At 41.5% G+C, this 20623-nt stretch overlaps 1 protein-coding gene across 2 annotated transcripts in view; it reads left to right on the top strand.

Annotated features, from left to right (window-relative positions):
• The first annotated feature begins 337 nt into the window (after positions 1-337).
• Positions 338-20623, top strand: part of GLG1 (golgi glycoprotein 1) — an 81691-nt gene continuing 61405 nt past the window's right edge. Inside the window, exon 1 of one of the 2 annotated variants that reach the window (XM_060681538.2) lies at positions 338-780. In XM_060681538.2, coding sequence (XP_060537521.2) covers positions 394-780 — 387 coding nt within the window. In that variant the 5' untranslated portion in view covers positions 338-393. The remainder of the gene's footprint in view (positions 781-20623) is intronic. The other variant, XM_087877125.1, reaches the window with a different exon arrangement.

A 20623-nucleotide genomic window follows, 5' to 3' on the forward strand; every position in this document is an offset into this window, starting at 1 on the left:
CCCCCCCCTCTCCTTTCGGCTTAAGGCGAACCCAGCCGTTGTGATCTGCAAAGAACACAGTTCCACAATAAACCATGGTTAGAGGAGAGAACGGCTTCTAGATGCAGCCCGTCCGTAAAGAGAGCTAGCGGATGCAACCGGTTCTTGCTGTTGCACGGACGATCGGCTCGCAACCGGAAGCAGCGGCGCGCGCGCGCGCGAACCGGGAGAAATCTCTCGGCGGGCCCAGCGGTTGCCCCGGCGACGGGGGAGGCGCGGCCCCGCCCTCCCGAAACGGCCGCCTCCGCCCCCGTGGCGCCGCGCGCAAGGTACGCGGTGGGCGTGTCTCCGCGTCGTCGTCGTCATCGTCGTCGCGGTGGGCGGGGCGGCCCGAGCGAAGGAGTCGCATCCAAGATGGCGCCGTGCGGACGTGTCGGGGCCCGGGGCCTCCGCGGGCCGGGCCCTCTGCTCCTCCTCTTCCTCGTGGCCCTCGGGCCGGCGCTGGCTCAGCCGGCCGGGGCCGCCGCCGCCGCTTTCCCGCCGCAGGGGCAGCCGCAGGGGCAGCCGGGACTGGGGGCCCAGCCGCAGGGGCAGCAGCAGCAGCAGCAGCAGCAGGCGCCTCAGCTCGGGCCGGCCGTGGGAGGCGGCGGCGGCGGGCGGGTGCCCCGCGTTGGCTCCTCCGGCGGCGGCTGGAAGCTGGCGGAAGAGCCGGTGTGCCGCGAAGACGTGATGCGCGTCTGCCCCAAGCACAGCTGGGCCAACAACCTGGCCGTCCTCGAGTGCCTGCAGGACGTGCGCGAGGTCAGCGGGACCCCCGGGCGGGCGTGGGGGGGGAAAGAGGAGGCGCGACCACCGGGCTGGCAGGCCTTCCTGAGGCGGCCGTGGATGATGGGACGTCGCTAGGCTGATTTAGGCAGGCTTGACGGGACCTCGGCGGGCGTTCCTGAGGCAACCTGGCCGCGCATTAGGCTCCCTCCCTTTGGGCTTCCTTGCCCATCCTTACTGGCCGAGCCTTATGGGACACTTGGTTATCTAGGGGGGGGGGTTAGAACCGGCCCTGGGGGGGGTGGCACAAAAAGGGTCCTGATAACGGCTTTTTCGGTCCTGATGTGGATTTTAGGGTGCAGCCCCATTTCTGTATAGGGGTCTCACCCCCACCTCCACCCCCGGCTTCCTGTGCTTCCCAGAGCTTCGCTTGGGCGGATCTAACCCCTCAGAGGTAGACCCACATCCCACCCGTGAGGTTTTGGCCTGGGCTAGATGAGGTGGTCTTTAGGGGTCCAGGGGGAAAAAAAAGCTTTCCCAAAAGCCGGTGTTGTTTCCTCTTTGATTGTGCGAAGTTTGTCCCAAAACAACTGATGCTTGACAAAGTCAGGTGGGCGCAGCTGGCCCAGAAACACTTGTGGATGTTCATCAGAACTTTTGGAAGTTCATTCAAGCAGCAGTAAAGAGGAAGATTGGTTCCCACCTCTCTGGTGAATTAAAAAAGAAAAGAAAAGGGCCCATTATCCCGCTGATAAACAAATAAAAAAGAAGAAAAGGTTGGATTTTATAAAGGTTATCTGGGGTATCAGCTTTTCCAGTTCTTAGTGGTGTATCATCTGCTCCTTTATCCTTTCTTGACTAGGTTCATTTTTAACTTTGGTTAGCCAAATAGACAATTGAATTTAGGCATTTAAAACCACAGATGTCTGCTACACAGATTAAATTGAAAGGTATGTTATTTGGATGTTTCGTGGTGCTGTAAGAAATGATTGCGGCTAAGTTTCAACCTTTGTGAGTTCTTCTGAATAGAAATTGCTTAAGATTTTTATTCTTACAGTGTCCATTCATAAGGATGCAAAGTATGGCAATTTGTGAAATGGGCAAGCAAAGAATGAGCTCTAGATTAAGAGCACAAACCAGCCAAGTTTGATAGGTTTTACCGGAGAAAGCTGAAATTTACCTTTGTGCTGTCTTTGTTGGTTTTTTTTTCTCAAATATTTGAATAACTTCAAAACTGTTGGGTGTTGTGAAGTCAGTAAGATTATTTATTTATTTATTTATTTATTCAATTTGTATGCCGCCCCTCTCCGAAGACTCAGGGCGGATGGTACTTTTAATAATAATACCAACATTGGAAAAAAGTCTCAGTGAAAAGATTGTAATTGATCCTTTTTGACTGAGTGTAAGAATGGGAAGACATGCTTAACTCGAGGTGGAGGTTTACTCTTCCCCCCAGTCTGTCTTCAATTTTTTGAAAGAAGTCAAGACATTCTGTGGGGCAAGATACCATGTTCTGCTTAAAAAGGACACTCACTACCTGATCACATACCGTATTTCCCCGAAAATAAGACCCTGTCTTACATTTTTTTGAACCCTGAAATAAGTGCTTGGCCTTATTGCCATGCGCTCAAAAGTCCGATTGGGCTTATTATGAGGGGATGTCTTATTTTGGGGAAAACAGGGTAGAATCCTGAGTTTGGTTAAGCAGGAGAAAAATGTCTTTGTTTCATTGGGTTTACTCTCAGGGATCACAGTCACAAAATTGTAAATTCAGGTGAGATGGTGGTTCATGTAAGTATTGGCAAGAACCTGATTAGCGCATAAAAGGTAAAGGTTCCCCTCGCACATATGTGCTAGTCGTTCCCGACTCTAGGGGGCAGTGCTCATCTCCGTTTCAAAGCCGAAGAGCCAGCGCTGTCCGAAGACATCTCCATGGTCATGTGGCCGGCATGACTCAACGCCAAAGGCACACGGAACGCTGTTCCCTTCCCAGCAAAGGTGGTCCCTTTTTTTCTACTTGCATTTTTTTACATGCTTTCGAACTGCTAGGTTGGCAGAAGCTGGGACAAGAAATGGGAGCTCACCCTGTTACGCGGCACTAGGGATTCGAACTGCTGAACTGCTGACCTTTCGATCGACAAGCTCAGCATCTTAGCCACTGAGCCACCGCATTCCTACTGATTAGCACATAGGACCACTTAATTTAGTTTTCTTTTGAATTATGAAATGGAAAATCCTTCTAGGAAGAAAAATAAGGCTTACAAACAGGTTTTTAACTTAGTGTGAACCAGGCCAATTGTTTCTAAATTCTAGATTTTGATGTGGAATTGTTTCCTATCTGTTTGTTCGGTTAGAAAAGTGTCCAGTACTAACAGTTACAATAGTGTGCTGACAACTTTTATCTGCACACACTACTTTGGGTTTCCTTTCATTGCTATTGTAGGAAAGCTGTGCTAGTCTACAGTGACCAAAAAACAGGAGGAGTCTCAAGCCTTTTTTCTAACACATTTTATTAAAAGGCTTATTACAAAAGCTTAGCGCCTTTTAGTCAAATTTGTTGGTCAGAAAAGGTGTTACCAGATTCCTCCTGATTTTTTTTTTTCATTTTAAAACCATGAATATGAAAACCACTGTGGGGGGGGATTTCTGAAATCGGGAAATGTCTCACTTTCTGGCTGAACTATGGTAAAGGAAGCAAAAGCGATATGGAAGGAATCACTAGTTACTGAGGAAATCAATGTGAATGTGTACTTGCAGACAGCTAGCTCCCTTGGTGTCCACCAGCCTGCCTACCTTCCCAGACTTTAATATAGTTGCTGGGTTTTCTAATATAAAGCAGAGAGACATTTAAAGCGATTTCCCATAAAACACCAGCTTCTCTCATGTCTCTATTTTGAAAATGCCTCAAGTGGGCCTCAAAATGTCCTTAGGAAGTAAAACCAAGCTGTGCTTTAGCGTATCGTTTGGAAGGGTGGCCTCTCCCCCAGAGAATGGACAGTGGTAGAGTGGGTTTGTTAGACAGCATCTCAGGAGGCTAGAAAGATGAAGGAAGGCAACCTCACCAGTTCACTGGTTGGTAAATGGTGGTTTTGTGATTGGTCACACACACTGTGGGAGCTCTTTTATGAATTGTCAGAAATGGGATGGCAGTCGCCATTTGAACACTCACCGTTTTGTCTTAGACTTCCAAATGATCCCCTCGCCCCTAAAAGTTGCAACCTAAGTTTTAGATTGTTCCCCTGTTTGTTCAAACAGTAGATCTTTGTGAGCTTGTAGTGAATTATAATATTTATTGTGAATGACAGTGATAGAGCCAGTGGATTGTGTGGGTTTTTTAGATTGTGGGTGTTGTTTTAGATTTTTAGTTTACAATTTGTAGAGTTGTTTCAAAAGAACAGCATTATGTTTTAGATGTACCATCATGTAACTGCAATCTTAACACGTACATAATATAAGGAAGAATATTGCAGAAGATCATAGCAAATGTGGGAGGATGTAAGACAGTAACGGTGGAGGGTATAAGGTCTCCTTCCTTGAGAGATTGGGTTGGAAACTAGAAGACCTCCAAGGTACCTAGGATTCTATGATAATAAGAGAGACAGGTGCTCTGGCTACCTAAATCTTTTAGGAAGCCAGAGGAATTCTTGAGGAATTCTGGTTTTACAGTTAGTTTTCTAGATATGATACTTCCATGTAAACCATGAGAACAGATATGTCAGCTTAAGATATTTCTTGAGTTTTGGAATTTGTTCTTTTGCTTTCTTATTGTCAGAAAGAAAGTTTAGAAGGAACTTGAATGGTTAGGGAACTGATTGCACTGAATTTTAGGGAATGCCCTAGTACTTAAAGGATACAATTGTGTAACTCTTTTTGTGACCTGGAATTCTTTATGAAATGCCCCATCTGCTGTACTGTGTATTCTAGAATATTGTAGTAGCCGTCAAGTTTGTTCTTCTAGAGTTAAAACCAGTAACACAATTTGCATGTGCCATTGGAATACTGCATTGGTTGTCTTATAGTTTTGTGATTGATTCCTGGAGATCTTTTGAAGATGCCTCCTCCTTTCTCTCCATATAGAGTATAGAGCCGGGGTGTGAGACCTATGATGACACGTCGTCACGTGATGTATCACAACTCCCCTCCCCCTTTGCTAAACCAGGGGTGGGCGTGGCCAGCGTGTGACACATCCGGCGTGTGGGCTGCGAGCATGACACCCTTAGTATAGAACTTCGATTGCACCATCTATGGCCACCTTGACTTTTTTTTTTTTTAACACCATATTCTATGGATATTCCTGCTGGCTGTATTATCAGAAACAAAGTTTTAAGATAGCAAAGTGGCAGCATCAAGTGAATTTTGATTTTGATGAAGCAGAATTAGTGGACCTTCTTAATACTTGGAGAAAGACCAGACCCTCCAGTTAGACGGAGAAGTCCAACATTCAGAAAGAAGCCTGGAGACGTTACTTCTCTTTGTTTCCAAGACCTCAGAGTAGGTATTATCTTTAACAAGTTGAAATGGGTCCAGTCCTTCAAAGTATTTCTTATTAGGATTTAATATAAAATGTGCTTCATGTAGGAAATCTTACATGTAATGACAGTTTTATGAGCTGAAGAGAGAGACTTCAACCCTTCTGTCATTCTACAGCTGAAGCCCCAGAGAATGGAAGAGCGTTCGTTCTGATGTTAGTCTTTCCAGCATTTTGTAACATTTAATCCAGCTGTCCGTAAATTACAACGGTCAGATATGTTGGACAACAACTCCTAAAGTCTCTTGCTGTTAAATGGGGATCAGTAGCAATCTTTGCATGAGAAAGGGATACAGAATAAAAGAGTTGGAAGGGACTGTGGAGGTCTTCTAGTCCATCCCCCTGCTTCGTGTCAGTTCCATGTCATTTGGTTCTTACAAGGTGTTCAAGAAAGGATTATGAAAAATCTGAAAAAGTTTAAATATGCTCCTATCTCATTATATTATATAAATGTCAGATATTAAAGTGAAATAGATTTCTTTCATCTCTACACATGAGGTTGGATCCAGATTGAGCCCTGCCTAAAGTAATCCCTCTGAAATAATTGGCTCTAGATTGGTAATTGAATTATAGCTCATTTATTTAACAATAATACATTATTAAACTTGTATGCTGCATGAACTGAACAACTATATGAGTCACAACAACCAGGCATTAAAAATTACCAGTAAAAACAATAAAAGATAAAAGATGGCAAGCATGAGGAAGCAAGTGGTCTCCCTCCTTCTCCAAAGGGCCAGATCTTCACAGCTCATTTGATCAACAGCAGAGTCAGAGCCGTCTGGATTGAGAGGGTGGGAGGGGGGGGGGGAACAGGACGACTTTTTTCCAGAGGGCAGGCACTGCTACGGAGAAGGTGCACTTCTGGGGTCCTGATAGATGACATAGTTTAATTGAAGGAACCTGAAGCACCCTAATTCTGCAGGATTGAATCAGTGTGGTAATATACTATTGGAGATGTTAGTCCTTTCAGGAACCAGGCTCTGTGCCTTGTAGTGCTTTGTGGGTAACAAACAACACCTTGAATTTTATCTCATCCAGTGCAGCTTGTGAAGCTGCCACCTTCTGGACCAGTTGAAGCTTCTGGGTGGTCTTTAGGGACAGCAACTCTATTCTAAGTTTGCAAATCAGTCAAATCCAGAAAATGGCTATTTACTTTGTTGTGGATTTATGATTTTCGAAACCTATGCAAGACCTTTGTTTTAAAATTTCCCCCTTGTTTTTTCCAGTATGACTCAAGTTATATGTTAACACCGGTTTGGGAGTATATTAGTTTGTATTGCCTTGTATCTTTTTAAAAAGTTTATTATATAATAGTTTTCATCTTTTTTCATTATTCAGTTAACTTTTATTGAATTCAGAAATTATCTGGGAGTAATTAATCTTATTAAATGAAAATTCTCACTAAATATTTATACAGTTATGCTTACCTGTTTCTGTTCCTGTCATCTTCCATGCCCCTTATTTTTAATTGTTACGAGTTAAGATATTAAAACTTTTTCCATGATTTTGAAAACTTCCAGAGAGGTGTTATATCCCCATGCAGGAAGGAATGATCCATTTAGATGGTCTTAAGTTGGTGGGATAATTTGGATAAAAGCATAAAACATGAGTTTGATTTCTTACTTGCCTGGATACAGGACTTATTTTTGTTCAGATAGGATTCAGTATCATACTCCTTAACACACGTTATGCCCAGATTCTGCTGCTTCTAATCTCAGGCCTTAGTTCATTGTCTTCTGTTTTTTCTCTTCCAAGTTAGGAGATGCATTGCTATTCTCAAATTCTGATAGATAAGGAAGGCACTGCCTAAATAGTTCAATTTTTATGGCTTCTGGTCTTGTCCCTCATGCTGTGATCAGTTTTGTTTGTAGTATTTGGGAACAGCTGTAGATTAAATTAAACTTTAGTCTTGCAGGCAAAACAGGCAAAGGTTGGAGTCACCATTTGAATAATAACAGAGTTTGCAGAGCTTTCTTTAATCTGCAGTTCAGGTTATGAATGAGGAAAAGCAACAAGATTTAGAGACTGCATCCAACCATAGAAGAGGCCACCTGGTTCCTTAAGCCTGTTTCCGAGTAGACAATTAGGAATACCTAGACCATGCCTTCTGTGCCAAGAGGAGGGGTGGGGGGGGAATACCTCAGTTCTTAATTCCTTTTCAGTTCAATAAATCTCAAGTTGGCTTGAATCAAGAATGCAAACACTGAATTAGATCACTGTTGTCCCCTGCTAAGTACTGTTTGTAAAAATGCTCATTTAAAAAAAATCCTTTTCTGTAAATAATATGCTCTTTTAAAATATGTAAAGTCTATTAACCCTTCAAATTATTGTGTGGCTGGTATATAGTTCTTGATTGTGGCTTGTGTGGTTCTGGCATGCTTTAAAGTTTAAGTTCTACTTGCCAGGATAAATAGCTAACTGAAAGACTAAAATGGCAAATAACAAGGAAATGCAGGGAAGCTAAAATAACAGTGAAACATATAGAGCTTTAGCTAAAAAAAATACAAGCTGAGAGATCAGAATAGAAAGGCTTTGTTTAATAAATAAAAATGCCAAGTTTTCAGTTACCACACTAGATAAGGTTAATAGATCCAGTTTTTGTGAAGACCAGAATGAAAAATATACATTGACATAGTGGAGTACAATTAGTTCTTGATTTATGTCTGATCATTTAGTGTCCATTTGAAGTTATGACAGACTTTCTGGGAATATCTATGACCTGGTTGCAAATTTCTGACAGTGTCCTCCCCCTGTGGTCTCCCTTTCCTCCCCACCCTCTGAGCATCTGATGTGAATACATGTTGGGTGCTCAGCAACCAGCCTGCATATACAACCATTTGCAGCAACCTGCTGTCACATGACTGGGTTTTACAAGGGTTTTTTTTTTTTTTTTTTGCTGAAAGCTGGTATTTATTTCCTATTTTTGATCAAAACGGCCCATAGCAAACAATGGGTTTGCCTTACAACTATGACATTCACTTTACAACCGATGCAAAAAAGTTCATAAAATTGAGTTGACCACATGGGTGACTCATATTTATGACTGTTACGACTTACGATCATAATGGGCAGACTCCATTACGGTTGTAAATTGTGGACTATCTGTATTAGTTGATTTTGTATCTCCCCCCCACCTTTTTTTTAAGTGCTCAAGGCAAGTTTAGTATGGCTTTCTCTTTTATCTACATAACAGCAGCTTTGATCTCTTATCGAGTGTATATGGTGCAGCAGGGAACTAGAACTCACAGTCTCCTAGTTTCTAGTCCCAATATTTAAACCACACTGCCATGCTGGTTCTTGGGCTGAAGGAAGTGACATGAAGATAGATTGCAACTCGAGTCCCTTTAATCCTAATCCTAATCCAACAATTAATACAGATACAATAAAACATAATAGCCAATGTGTTTCATTAGAAATCTTTCTTAGTGGTATATTTCCTCTAAATGTTACGATTTAGGATATTTGTTGAAGCCTCTCCTACTGATTTTCTGCAACCATTTGGATAGTTGTTATGTTCATCTATAATAAACTTAGTGGGTTTTATTTCCTAGGAGACAGGTATAGGAATTGTTTGTGTTACCAGATAGGAACGAAATAGATGGACATTAAAAGGGAATGTATATGAAATGTCTAGACAAAAATATTTAACACTAGTTCACATTTAGATTTGACTTTGCACTAGTAGGTAAGTCCAGATGTCAATCCCAGCCAGTGTAGCTGGTGGCAAAGGATGGTTTTACTTGAAAACATCTGGAGGACACCCCGGTGTCTAGCTCTGGTTGAGAAGAAAGCGCTCTGTATCCCTGATAAATTTTTAGGAGATGGGCTGTTGATGAGAATTGAGTCTGTAAGTCTTCATTTGATCTTAGATCAATAAACATGCTGAGCCTGAAGGCTGTTTGTGTAATTTATAGCCGTGCAGGTGTGAATACAATGGAGGACTGTTAAGGACACTTCTTTTCCTCGGAGGGAACCAGCATAATGAAATATAAGTCCTTAAGAGGTTCCACTGTCCTCCCTCCGTTGGGAAGATCAGAAGCATCGATGTAGAATTAAAAGGGCTTTTTCTTTCTTTGCTGCATTTCGTGTTTGGCTTTGTGTGCTGCAGAGACAGACAAGATTTCTGGATGAGCTCTTCTCATAGAAGTGTCCTTATTTCAAAGCATTACTGACTCAATGGAGGAGTTACATATTGATCACAGATGCATATACATTAACCTAATGAAAATAATGAAGATGATAACCCGATGTGAAACAATGATAGGAACTTCGAAAAGTATTTATTGCATTCGTGCTATCTCTTTATCCTGTGATCTCTTTCCTGCTTTACAGTTTGTCTTTCAGCAACCCTCATTCCACCCTAAAATTTGAAGATTGACCATTAGCTGTGACCTTCCTACGCGTGGAGGGAGCATTAAGAATAATAAAAAAGATTTCTCAGTTGCTGTATCAGACAGGAACGTCCCATTCTGGGAATTGTCGCTGCGGAAAAAAGTTCTAGAAGGGTTAAGCAAAATTGGGACCAGTAGCAGCATTCCCAAATGTGGGATGTTCCCAGATGTTTACATACTGTACTTATACTTTCAGCTGAGTAGAGAGCTTGGAAAATCCTTGTATGAGTCCCCATTGTTCTTTTAGAGCTGGCATTTTGTTTATTTGTTGCACAAAGAACGCTGGTTCAAAATGGTTTGTGGGTTTATTTGCTTTTTAAAACAAATACTTGGGCTTTCTTGCGCACTTTGTGATCAGACAGACATTATCATTTACTGTCTGCCTGGAAATTGCGGTGAGCAGATGGCACCTGGAGTTCTTCAGCAATATCACTAGAATAGTTTCAGTCATTAAGCAGTTAGTACAGCTGTTTAGCTCATTAGTTAAGGCTCATTAATGAGTACCTCCCAATAAAAATGTAGTAAACAGGTAGTTACCTATTTCCAACAGAGCCTGAACAGGATGTGGGCAACCCTGCTGGAGCTGTCGGATCTCAAACCAAGATGGCTGAGGCTTCCCAAGTCTGCCTCTTACACAGACTCCGATTGGGCCGGAAGGTGGCCTCAAACAGGATGCCTTCCCTATCTCTCTCTCTCTCTTTTTTTAAGAGAAACTTAGTTAAGCAGATCATCCCTACCTCTGCATTTTTGTAACCAGAGTGTAATAAATAGCTGCGGTGATGAGTCATGCTTATGTTTTAACTGCGGAGCCTTGAGCGCCCGAGTGGTTTTATTCCAAGCTAGCTTCAGCGCTTCCATTATATTTGCATATTCGGTTTTTGAATACCTATCTTAGAAACTGCCGTTCATGGACTCAGTCTTGCAATGCAGGGGAGCCTGCTTTTGCTTCCTAGACCTGGCAGGGGAGGCAAGCAGTTAAGATCAGAGAGTCTCGAGAGTTTGAGGAAATAGGCTGAAAGTAAAGGCTGAGATTATAGTTAACTACAGAAAGATACTGGCATCATACGTACACATACGTGTCTTTGTTCTGTGTTCTGTAACTATCACGCTGTTCCCTTTCGGGGTAGGCAATATTATGCAAAGTGCGGAAAGACTGTCTGAAATAATAAACACACTAACCTTAAGAAAAAGATGGGCTGCTAAATCTAGTTTACATCAACGTTATTAACTGTGCATACCTCTTTCTATCCTCGCAAACCATCCTTGCTTCCACCGTGCTCACCCAGCACTTTTTAAAAAAAGAGATGTCACGCTTGTCATTATACATCTGTATATATAGAAGACGCTCCCCAGAAAGCAGCCAGACTCAGTTGGCTCTTTTGTTTTCTGCATTATTAAATGTGCGTGTAAGTCTTTGGAAGTCTCAGCCTTCGTTATTGTTAACAGAGTTTTAACTAGACGGTAGTCCCTGCACACGCTGCCTATTTTGTCCCCCCCAAAAAAAGAGTGACTACAATTTGCCTGGGATTCTGGCCTGGCAGCATAAAATATTTCCGATTTAAGCAAAACTTTCAAATTAAAATGAGGATGCAGAGAACGTGAGGTTGTGATCTGGTGGTTGAGAAAAGGCTTTTTGCTGGATGCACAATTGCTTAATTTCCTTTCTGCTTCTCTTTGAATAACAGCTATATCTGTATCAAAAAGCACAGAATCGTCAATAATGTATCTCTTGGGCTGCAGCCTGGTGTTCAGCGATGAAATAGGCTTAATTTTTCCTTCAAAGAGCAATTTCAGAGCTAGCAAATTCTTTGTACTTCTGTCTACTGAATATTTCCACCTGCATTTATCAGCCGGTTTCTCATATTCCTCCTAAACAATATCTTAAAATTTTGAGAAGCTAAGTTACAGCTTTTACCTAAGTTCTGCATAATTGAGAGAGGGTTGGGTTTTTTTGGTTTTTTTGCTAACATAAACTTTCTAAAGATCTTGGAGTTACTGTTAGCTAATTGTTACTGTTCTTCTGAAAGAGCTGAGGTGTGAAAAAAAGTTTTGCAATACGGCTGAAGTCTCTGCCTGTAGTTATATCCATTTCCTGTCATTCATCTGGTATTTACTTTAGGTTTGCTGGAAGTAGGAGGAGTTTCTTGCAAAAAAAAATGGGAGAACTACAATTTTGGGGAAATTTTAAGATGCAAAACAAGTCGCTAAATATAGGAAATCTTTGACTTATGACCAAAATTGAACCTGGAATTATGGTTGTAAGTTATTGTGTTCAGTAAACGAAATGTCCACGTGACTGGCCCATTCAACCACTGCAGTCCCAGCTGTCTTTGTGCTGGCTTTTAAGCAAATGCATAGGTCATTAAGCTGAGCGCAGCTGCCTGGAGGGTGGGAAGGCCCGGTGCAGGCCCAGGCCACTGCTCTCAATTGGGCTATGCTGGGTCTCCCCGCCCACTGAGCCCCCCCCCCACATAGCTACCCACCCTTGGGCTTGCTTCTGGGTCCCTTCAGGCCTTGGGTCTCCTCCCTGCCCCATCACGCTTTGCTCCACTTACCAAAAATCGCCTTTCTGAAAGAGCCACCCAGTTGATGCGACGTGCAACCTTGTGCCATTCTGGAAGTGGGCACCATTTGTGCATTCTCTCAGAAGGACAGCATCATCATCATCATCATTCCAAATTGTGTGATTTGAAAAATTGTGCCCTTCTGAGATCAGAAGAATTGTGGACGGATCCAGAATTTCATTCATTTTTTGGGATAGTGTGAGGGGCTTCTCTGGAGGAAGGCTGTGCATTGCGTTGGCTGGACGTGCTTTTGGAAAGGCAGTCTTCAGAAGAGGTAAGGCATGCCGAGGCAGGAAGGAGGCCCAAGGACTCTGTGACCCAGATGGAGGAGAGTTGCAGCATCACTGAAGAAGTAGTCCTCGACTTATGACCACAATTGAGCCCCAAAATTTATGTTGCTAAGTGAGAAATTCGTTAAGTGAGTTTTTGTTGCCACGTTTGTCAAGTGAATCACTGCATTGATTCAAAGAGTAACATGCTTGTTAAGTGAATCTGGCTTTCCTGTTGACTTTGCTTGTCAGAAGGTCGCTAAAGGGGATCACATGACCCCAGGACTCTGCAATCGTCATAAATGTGAATCAGTTATCAAGCATCCAAATGTAAAACAGGTGACCATGGGGATGCTGCAACGGTCATAAGTGGGAAAAATGACCATGTCACTTTTTTTTAATGCTGTTGTAACTTTGAACGGTCACTACGTGAATTGTTGTAAGTCGAGGACTACCTGTAGTCGTAAGAGCAGGGGGATAGTCAAGTTCCTGAATTTTCAGTGTGTGACCTCGGGGGCACTGCAGAGGCCATAGCGTTGAGTACAGGCCATATGTCCCTTCTTTCAGCACCATCATAATTATGAATGGTTGCTGAATGAATGGTCGTAAGTCAAGGACTACCTGTAGAAGAACGTTGAGCGGGTAGACAGAAGCACACTGCTTCTCCAAGGCCTTTGTTCCAGTTTCCTTTAATCTCATCATTCCAGCCATCCCGAAAATCGTGCTGTCCGTAAACGTTGGAGTGAGTTACCAGGCTTTAACAATAATCTTGTGTTTGTTGATGACCAAGATACAAAAATGAATCTTTGTTTTGCTTGCCACAGTTCATTGGCTGATATTTTGTGGAGTTCCATCTTCTACGGAAAGAAATGCTGTGTGAAATGTTCTCCATTAGCTCAGAAACCCCGAACTATTTCTTGGCTGCTATGTTTTTCTGCTTCATCAGTTGTGGACTTCAGTTTAGCTTCAGATTCCCGGTTTTAAGTGTTGCTGGGTGAGGAGGAATAATAGCAGAGGCATAGAGGTCTAGGACAATTCGGTGATGGTCTACTTGCCACGGCCAACTTGCTGCAGGACTATGGTTCCAGAGTGACATTAATATCAAAGAAATGGTGGCATAGAATCATTAAAGAAAGGATGCCAAAGAAGGGACAGAATTAAATGTGAATGACAAAAATTAAAATTATTTTTAAATTTATTTTGAATAATTAAATTGAATTGTTAAATTGTCCTGTGGCAAGTTGTCCCATTCCAGAGGCCTAGTTCTTCCCTGGTGAGAGTCTTTTGCCCTTCTGCACCCAGAGTTTTCATCTCATCCTCCGAGAGCCTTGATGGTACAGTGGTCTAAGCACCCTGTTATTAACATAGCTGCCTGCAATTACTGCTGGTTCGAATCTCGCCAAGGCTCAAGGTTGACTCAGCCTTCCATCCTTTCTAAGGTAGGTGAAATGAGGACCCAGTTTGTGGGGGCAATAAGATGACTTTGTATAAATATACAAAAGTATGAATGCTATTGCTTAACGCATTGTAAGCCGCCCTGAGTCTCCAGAGAAGGGCGGCATATAAATCAAATTAAAAAAAAAAAAAAGATTAAATCCTTGCCAAAACCTTTATGTTTGAACCAGAACAAAATATATTGTTTCTTTCCCCTAGAACCACCCACAAATGGTTTTGAACACAAAGTGTACTATGTGGGTATTTGCCTATCTTGGTCTTTGATCTTAAAGAGCTTGTGATTGAGAGCACTTTGCAAGTGTGATTTTGGTCAAGGATCAAAACAATGTACCGGTAGTCGTTGACTTATGACAGTTCACTTAGTGACTGTTCGAAGTTACAACGTCACTGAAAAAAAATGACTCATGACTCTTTTTCACACTTATGACTATTGCAGCATCTCCATGGTCATGTGATTTATATTCCGGTGCTTGACAACTGGTTCATATTTACGATGGCTGCGGTATCCCGGGGTCAGGTTATTCAACTTCTGTGGCCTTCTGACAAGCAAAGCCAATGGGAAAGCCAGGTTCACTTAACAAGGTATTACTAATTTATCAACTGCAGTGACTCACTTAACAAATGGTCTCACTTAAGAACAGAAATGTTTGGCTCAACTGTGGCTGTAAGTAGAGGGCTTCCTGTGTTTGTTTCATTTGTACTAATTAAGCATTGGAAGAATAAAACATAGTGAATCTGTTTCCCCCCTTTTCTTTTCTCCGTCCTAGCCACAATTTATCACTGATTGATACATCTTTGGTTAACCCACATTGTGATGATTACATTTCCCATTAAAACTATGAATATTCAGTAGGAAGGAAGTGTGACAGCTGGACACCAGTCTGGATTCTCTCCACGTTTCTAAGCTGCTCCAGGACTATTTTTGCATCTGAACCAAATCAGCGATCTGCATAACATTGTCCTGGTGAATCAGAAGCTAAACCTGTGCATTTGGGGACAGATGAATGTGTGCTAAGAGCCACTGGGGCGGAGTGAGCATTCATCTGCTAGACAAAGAGAGAGAACTCACCACATTGGCTGGGAGCACAAGATGACACGGAGAGGCAAATGCCGTTTTGGGTTGCTGAGGTCCTGAGGACCTCTGGCGCTTGATTTGTCCACTCGCAAGAAGGAAGATTTTAAATACTGTTAAAAGTTAGGGCTCTTCTTTCAATAAGTAGTTTCCTTTTTCTCTGTTCAAATCCATTGAATGCTGGCCCTTGATATTACTTTTGGATCATTATCTTTCAGCACATGCTTAAAGTTTGATTGAAAATGAAATGGACAATATTTTGTACACATCAGCAACTCTGTTGTTTGTAGAGGGACTGAAGGCTGAACTGTACATGAAGAGAACTTACACATGTACTTAATTCAATCAAAAAGAGAATGCTGAAAATAAATAGAGAAAATTGCTTTGTCCTGTAGATCAGTGGCCCCCAACCTTTGGGCCCCAGGGACCGGTTCCATGGAGAGCGGCTTTTCCACGGACCACAGAAGGCGTGGTTTTGTGTGCTGCCTGCATCCCGCGGATGGGGCTTTGCTTGTTTGCGTGGACCGGTTTCTGTCATGCCACGGCCCAGTGTAGATCCACAGAGTGGGGGTTGGAAATCTCTGCTGTAGATTATTGATCTGCCAACTCATTGGATTTACTATACTTGTATGCTCCTGGGCACCTCTAATATAATTCTATTATTTACTATCCTTGTTATTTTGGCAGGATGTTTTATTATTTATATTGCTTTTTTGTTGTACTCCTTTTTGTACTATTGCCTTGGATTTTAAGAGATAAGACAGGTTATAATGATTTTGAATTAGTTTTATATCCCGCTGATTAAGTCTACGGGACTTGTAAAAATCTCAGAAACAGATGGTCTTCAGTACTGGCTAAAGATTAGGAAATTCTAATCCCAAATCTTCTGGTTTGGTCAGTTTTACATTAAAAACATGTAAATTCCTTTTGATAAAAGTCAGTTTGGGCTGCACAAGTTGTTAGACTGAGCATAACAGGATGTGTCTGTTGTAGGCAGAATTACTTTATATTTCAAGCCAGCTTGTGATATTTCTCATGCATTTGAACTAAAATGTGGTTCAATTGGTATTTTTAAATGTATCAGTCTGCTTAAATTAGATGTTTTTGTCTGAAAAGATTCCAACACTGTAACCCGTATTAATTAAGCCATTGTTGCCTTTTTTACAAGCTATAACTCGTCCCCAAGGATTGACAATTTAGGCCAGGCTGTCTGAAAGTACTGTGGGCTGTCAGGTTGGATCCCCCTCCCCAAATCTTCCCAGCAGTTTGTGCTTCTGGGCTTGGCATCAGTTGCCTTGCAAAGCTTCCTTATGGTTTAATTACGCAGAGACCTCTGGTGTCCCTGTATTGCAGCAACTGGCCAAACAGGCTTACCAATTACAATTTAAATTAATCTTTCTTCACCTTGACCAGGGTCACAACATTTTGGCTTGTTATGTGAAGCAAGTTGTGTTTCTCAAAACTATTGAAAGATTAAAAAGCCATCCTGGCTGTGAAATTTTTGCAAGCCATAACACATTTGTGATATGGCTTGCAAAAATAAGGAATAAACTGCTTCATCTGACCACAATCTGGCAAATCACAAGGCAAGAGAACAAGGGAAGGGAAAACCAAAGCCACTGACGTTATAACTGAATCCTGCCTTCCTGCTAATATACAGATCGGACCATCTTTTTTTTTCTTTTTTCTGACTCTATCAATTTTTCCATTTTTTAACAGACTATATGTTAAATGTTTCTCTACATTAAGATTTTCTTTCTCCTTATTTTATAGTTTGGTTTGATGAAATTGAATTGCATTCTAAAGGTTGATTTTTCTGTTTGTTTATGCAATTTACATACCACTTGGTACCACTTGGTTACAAAGTTATTGGATCACAATAGGACACAAGTAAAACAAAGGGGAGAGAGCAAGGAATAAATCTAGACTGGTGGGCCTATTTACAGATAAAATCCAGGTACCAGAAAGACAAAGAACAATGCGGCATAGAACTAGGATATAATGGGCTGGATAAAGTCCTGATGGGAACAGGTAAAAAGATTTTGGCTAAATTATACAACTATCTATTAGATGACGACAGAGGTGAGGATATAACTAAAAACCAAATGAGTGTATGGGAGAAAAATATTGGACATAGCATAAATTTTAATGAATGGGAAGAGGCATGGAATAAAAATTATAAATTGACCAGAGCTGCGATGTATAAGGAAAATCATTACAAAATGCTCCACAGGTGGTATTTAGCCCCTGCTAGGCTAGCAAAGATGTATCCTAATATACACCCAAACTGCTGGAAATGTGGCTATGGTCAGGGCACCTTCTTCCACATGTGGACATGTCCTGAAGTGAAAAGATATTGGAGTAAGATTAGGGGATGGTTACAAGAAATAATTGGAGAAGATATTGAATTGACACCGGAAATATTTCTCCTGGGAATAGTAAAGAGGTCATATGGAAAGAAAAAAGAATCACCTAATAATACATATAATCACAGCTGCTAGACTGGCCTACACACAATATTGGAAAGAGAAAGCTCTGCCACCAGAAGAACTTATAATTAGCAAAATACTGGAGTGCTCAGAGATGAGTAAACTAACCCATGAAATAAACAATGACGAGAATTCAGAATATAATACTATGTGGGGAAGGTGGTATGAATGAATGAATGATAAAATGAAAGAAAGAGAAAAAGGTGTGTTAAATAAAAGGAAAAAGTAGCCTAAGTGACACCAGGTATATATTTTGTATATATGTATAAACACTGCGCATCCGATATTAATGGAAATGTTATTTTATATTCGTGTACAAACTCAATAAAGTATTTTTTTTAAAAAAGTAAAACAAAGGGGAAAAAACTAATCTCCAAATCTCACTTTATCTGTATATTTATGAAAGCCAGTATGATTACACTTTTTAAAAGGGCAATAAGGTACTCTCTTTAAAAAAACAAAACAAAAGCCTATCTAAAGTTACTGTGATGTATGCAAATATGATACTTTTGCAAAGGTTCCCCCCCAAACCTGGGAAGAACCGCTGAATAATGTCCCTTTGTTATAACTAAATAACTTGGAATAGACAGTGTGGCTTCCTTGGATTCTCAGCCTTAAAAGGAAGAGAACAATCCTGAAACAACTAAGAAGACATTGTAATTGCTGCAACAGGATGAGAGGCTTTTGGCGACCTGGTTCTGTAGCATTTTAGATAACTTGAATTCCTGGGTATTTTCCAAAAGGAGCCTTGCTATGGGCTCACTTCATTTGTGTGAAGGAACTACATGAAAATCCTTCAGAGAAATTGAGGCCTATTTGGTGGACGTGAAATTGTGTTTGCAAACAGATATTCAGAACCCCAAGAAGAATCAGTAATTGTCCCCTGGCAATCATGCAGAAACATATTTTTACACTATATGAGAAGAAAGTTGGCTGTTCTTACTTCCTGCAGATAAATGATTAACACAGAGGTGACCAATAATAGGCCTAGTTATGTAGCTGAGTTAAATTGCAACTGATGGCTTAGCTTTAGATCTGAAATCATAGTTAATATTAGCATACATGTTTTTTCTTTATCGTTAAAGGGTCTAAGTTATCTAACCATCAGAATGTAAATAATTTCCAGTAAACAGTTTAGAAAAACCACTGTATCCAAATAATATAATGTGTAGGGTGATTCTTAAATATGACAAACAAACAATATAAAGAGGAAAACATTGCAAATGATAGTGGGATAGAACTGAAATAATTTACAGGAGAGAGGGCTGTGTCCCATTATTTCCCATCTGGACTACTATAACGCTCTCTACATGGGGCTCCCCTTGAAAAGCACCCGGAGGCTCCAGCTAGTCCAGAATGCGGCCGCGCGGGTGATTATGGGGGCGACTCGGTGCTCCCATGTAACACTGTTCCTGCGCGAGCTGCACTGGCTCCCAGTGGTCTTCCGGGTGCGATTCAAGGTGTTGGTTGCCACCTTTAAAGTGCTCCATGGCATAGGACCTGGATATTTACGAGACCGCCTTCTGCCTCCAATAGCCTCCCACCGACCAGTACGCTCCCACAGAGAGGGTTTCCTCAGGGTGCCGTCGGTTAGACAGTGTCGACTGGCGACTCCCAGCGGGAGAGCCTTCTCTGTGGGGGCACCTGCCCTCTGGAACAAGCTGCCCGCGGAGATTCGTCGGATTTCTGACCTCCGTACCTTTCGCCGCGCCCTTAAAACACTATTATTCCATCAAGCAGGGCTGGCCTAAAATTTTATTGGAATGGGTTATTTTATTTTAGATCATTGGCCAAACTATTTAATAATTTTAAATTGTTTTTAACTTTTATATTGTTGGTTTTTATTTTGGCTGTACACCGCCCTGAGTCCTTCAGGAGAAGGGCGGTATAAAAATTTAATAAATAAATAAATTTGGGCGTTAACTAGTTGCCCAGTGCCCACGGCCAGAGTACCAGACACCGAAATTGGACTGGGATGAAAAGCTCTAGACAGAAACACAAGATGCCACTTAGTCAAAGAAGTGGTTGGGCATCTTTTGCTGGCCATATTTAGACAGAGGCCGGACAGTCCTCCATGAGGGATGCTTTGATGTGGTTCCTGCCTGAAGAAAGGACTGGACTTCGTGGCCTCAGTGGTGCCTTCTAATATTGGCATTCTGTTATTTGTTTTTTCCTCCTGTGGGTTTTTTTGGGTGGGAGGGAAGTTCTTAAAAAAAAAATGGCTTGTAATATTTCGTTTTATATGAAATTGTTAAGACATTGGTTTAGATGTACCAGTAAGTATTTCTATTCTTGCCTCAGCATAGGAAAACAGTTTTTAGAAATCTGTGAAAATGATAAGAAGCTTTTTTTAAAAAATAAGAAACGAAAACTGCTGAAAGTGATAGTGTTTCAGATTCAGTTTTTGCCTCGTGTCTCAACATTCGTATTCTGAGCTTTCTTCCCCTTCGTTTGCCAGCTCACTTCCTGTCCGTTTGGCACAATGGGGAACAAAACTAAAAATATATAACTTACAGTATTCACTGTTTCTTCTTTGTGAATTAAACTAACCCTTTTAATTTTAAGCAAGCCTACTTATTTTATAAATAAAGTGCATGTGCACGTGCATTTAATTTCCCCACCACCCCTCCCCCCATATGATTTTTCATTTCCTTCAAAATTTCCAGAAAAATGGCTTCTGTATTTAAACAAACAAACAAACAAACAGAAATAAAAAAGTAATGCAAGTCAGTAATTAGCCTTCCTGTGATAGTAAACTGTTACTTCAGTTTATCTTCCCGAGTATTGAATATGTAAGTATTAAAGGAAATGCTGATCAATAAATACCTGGGGAAGATATACTGAAGTAACAGTGTTAAATACCCATCTGAGCTTTGCAGAGCAAGGTGCTGCAAGAATTATTAGTTCAGGGGGTTTCATCTTGATAATCAGGCAACCATTTTCTCCCAGAGCAGCTCAGGTTGATTAAAACAAGAGAGCTCCTGGTCTCAAAGGCAAGAGAGGAAAGAAAAGGGAACTGGAGGGAAAAACGAGGGAAAAAAAAGAAATGTTTCCAAGTCCAGAAGAAGAGGGCAAATCAAATGCTGGTATTTATATATAGGTAGTCCT

This window comes from Pantherophis guttatus, chromosome 11, assembly GCF_059756535.1.
Source record: "Pantherophis guttatus breed Tessera chromosome 11, ASM5975653v1, whole genome shotgun sequence".
Lineage (NCBI taxonomy): Eukaryota > Metazoa > Chordata > Lepidosauria > Squamata > Colubridae > Pantherophis > Pantherophis guttatus.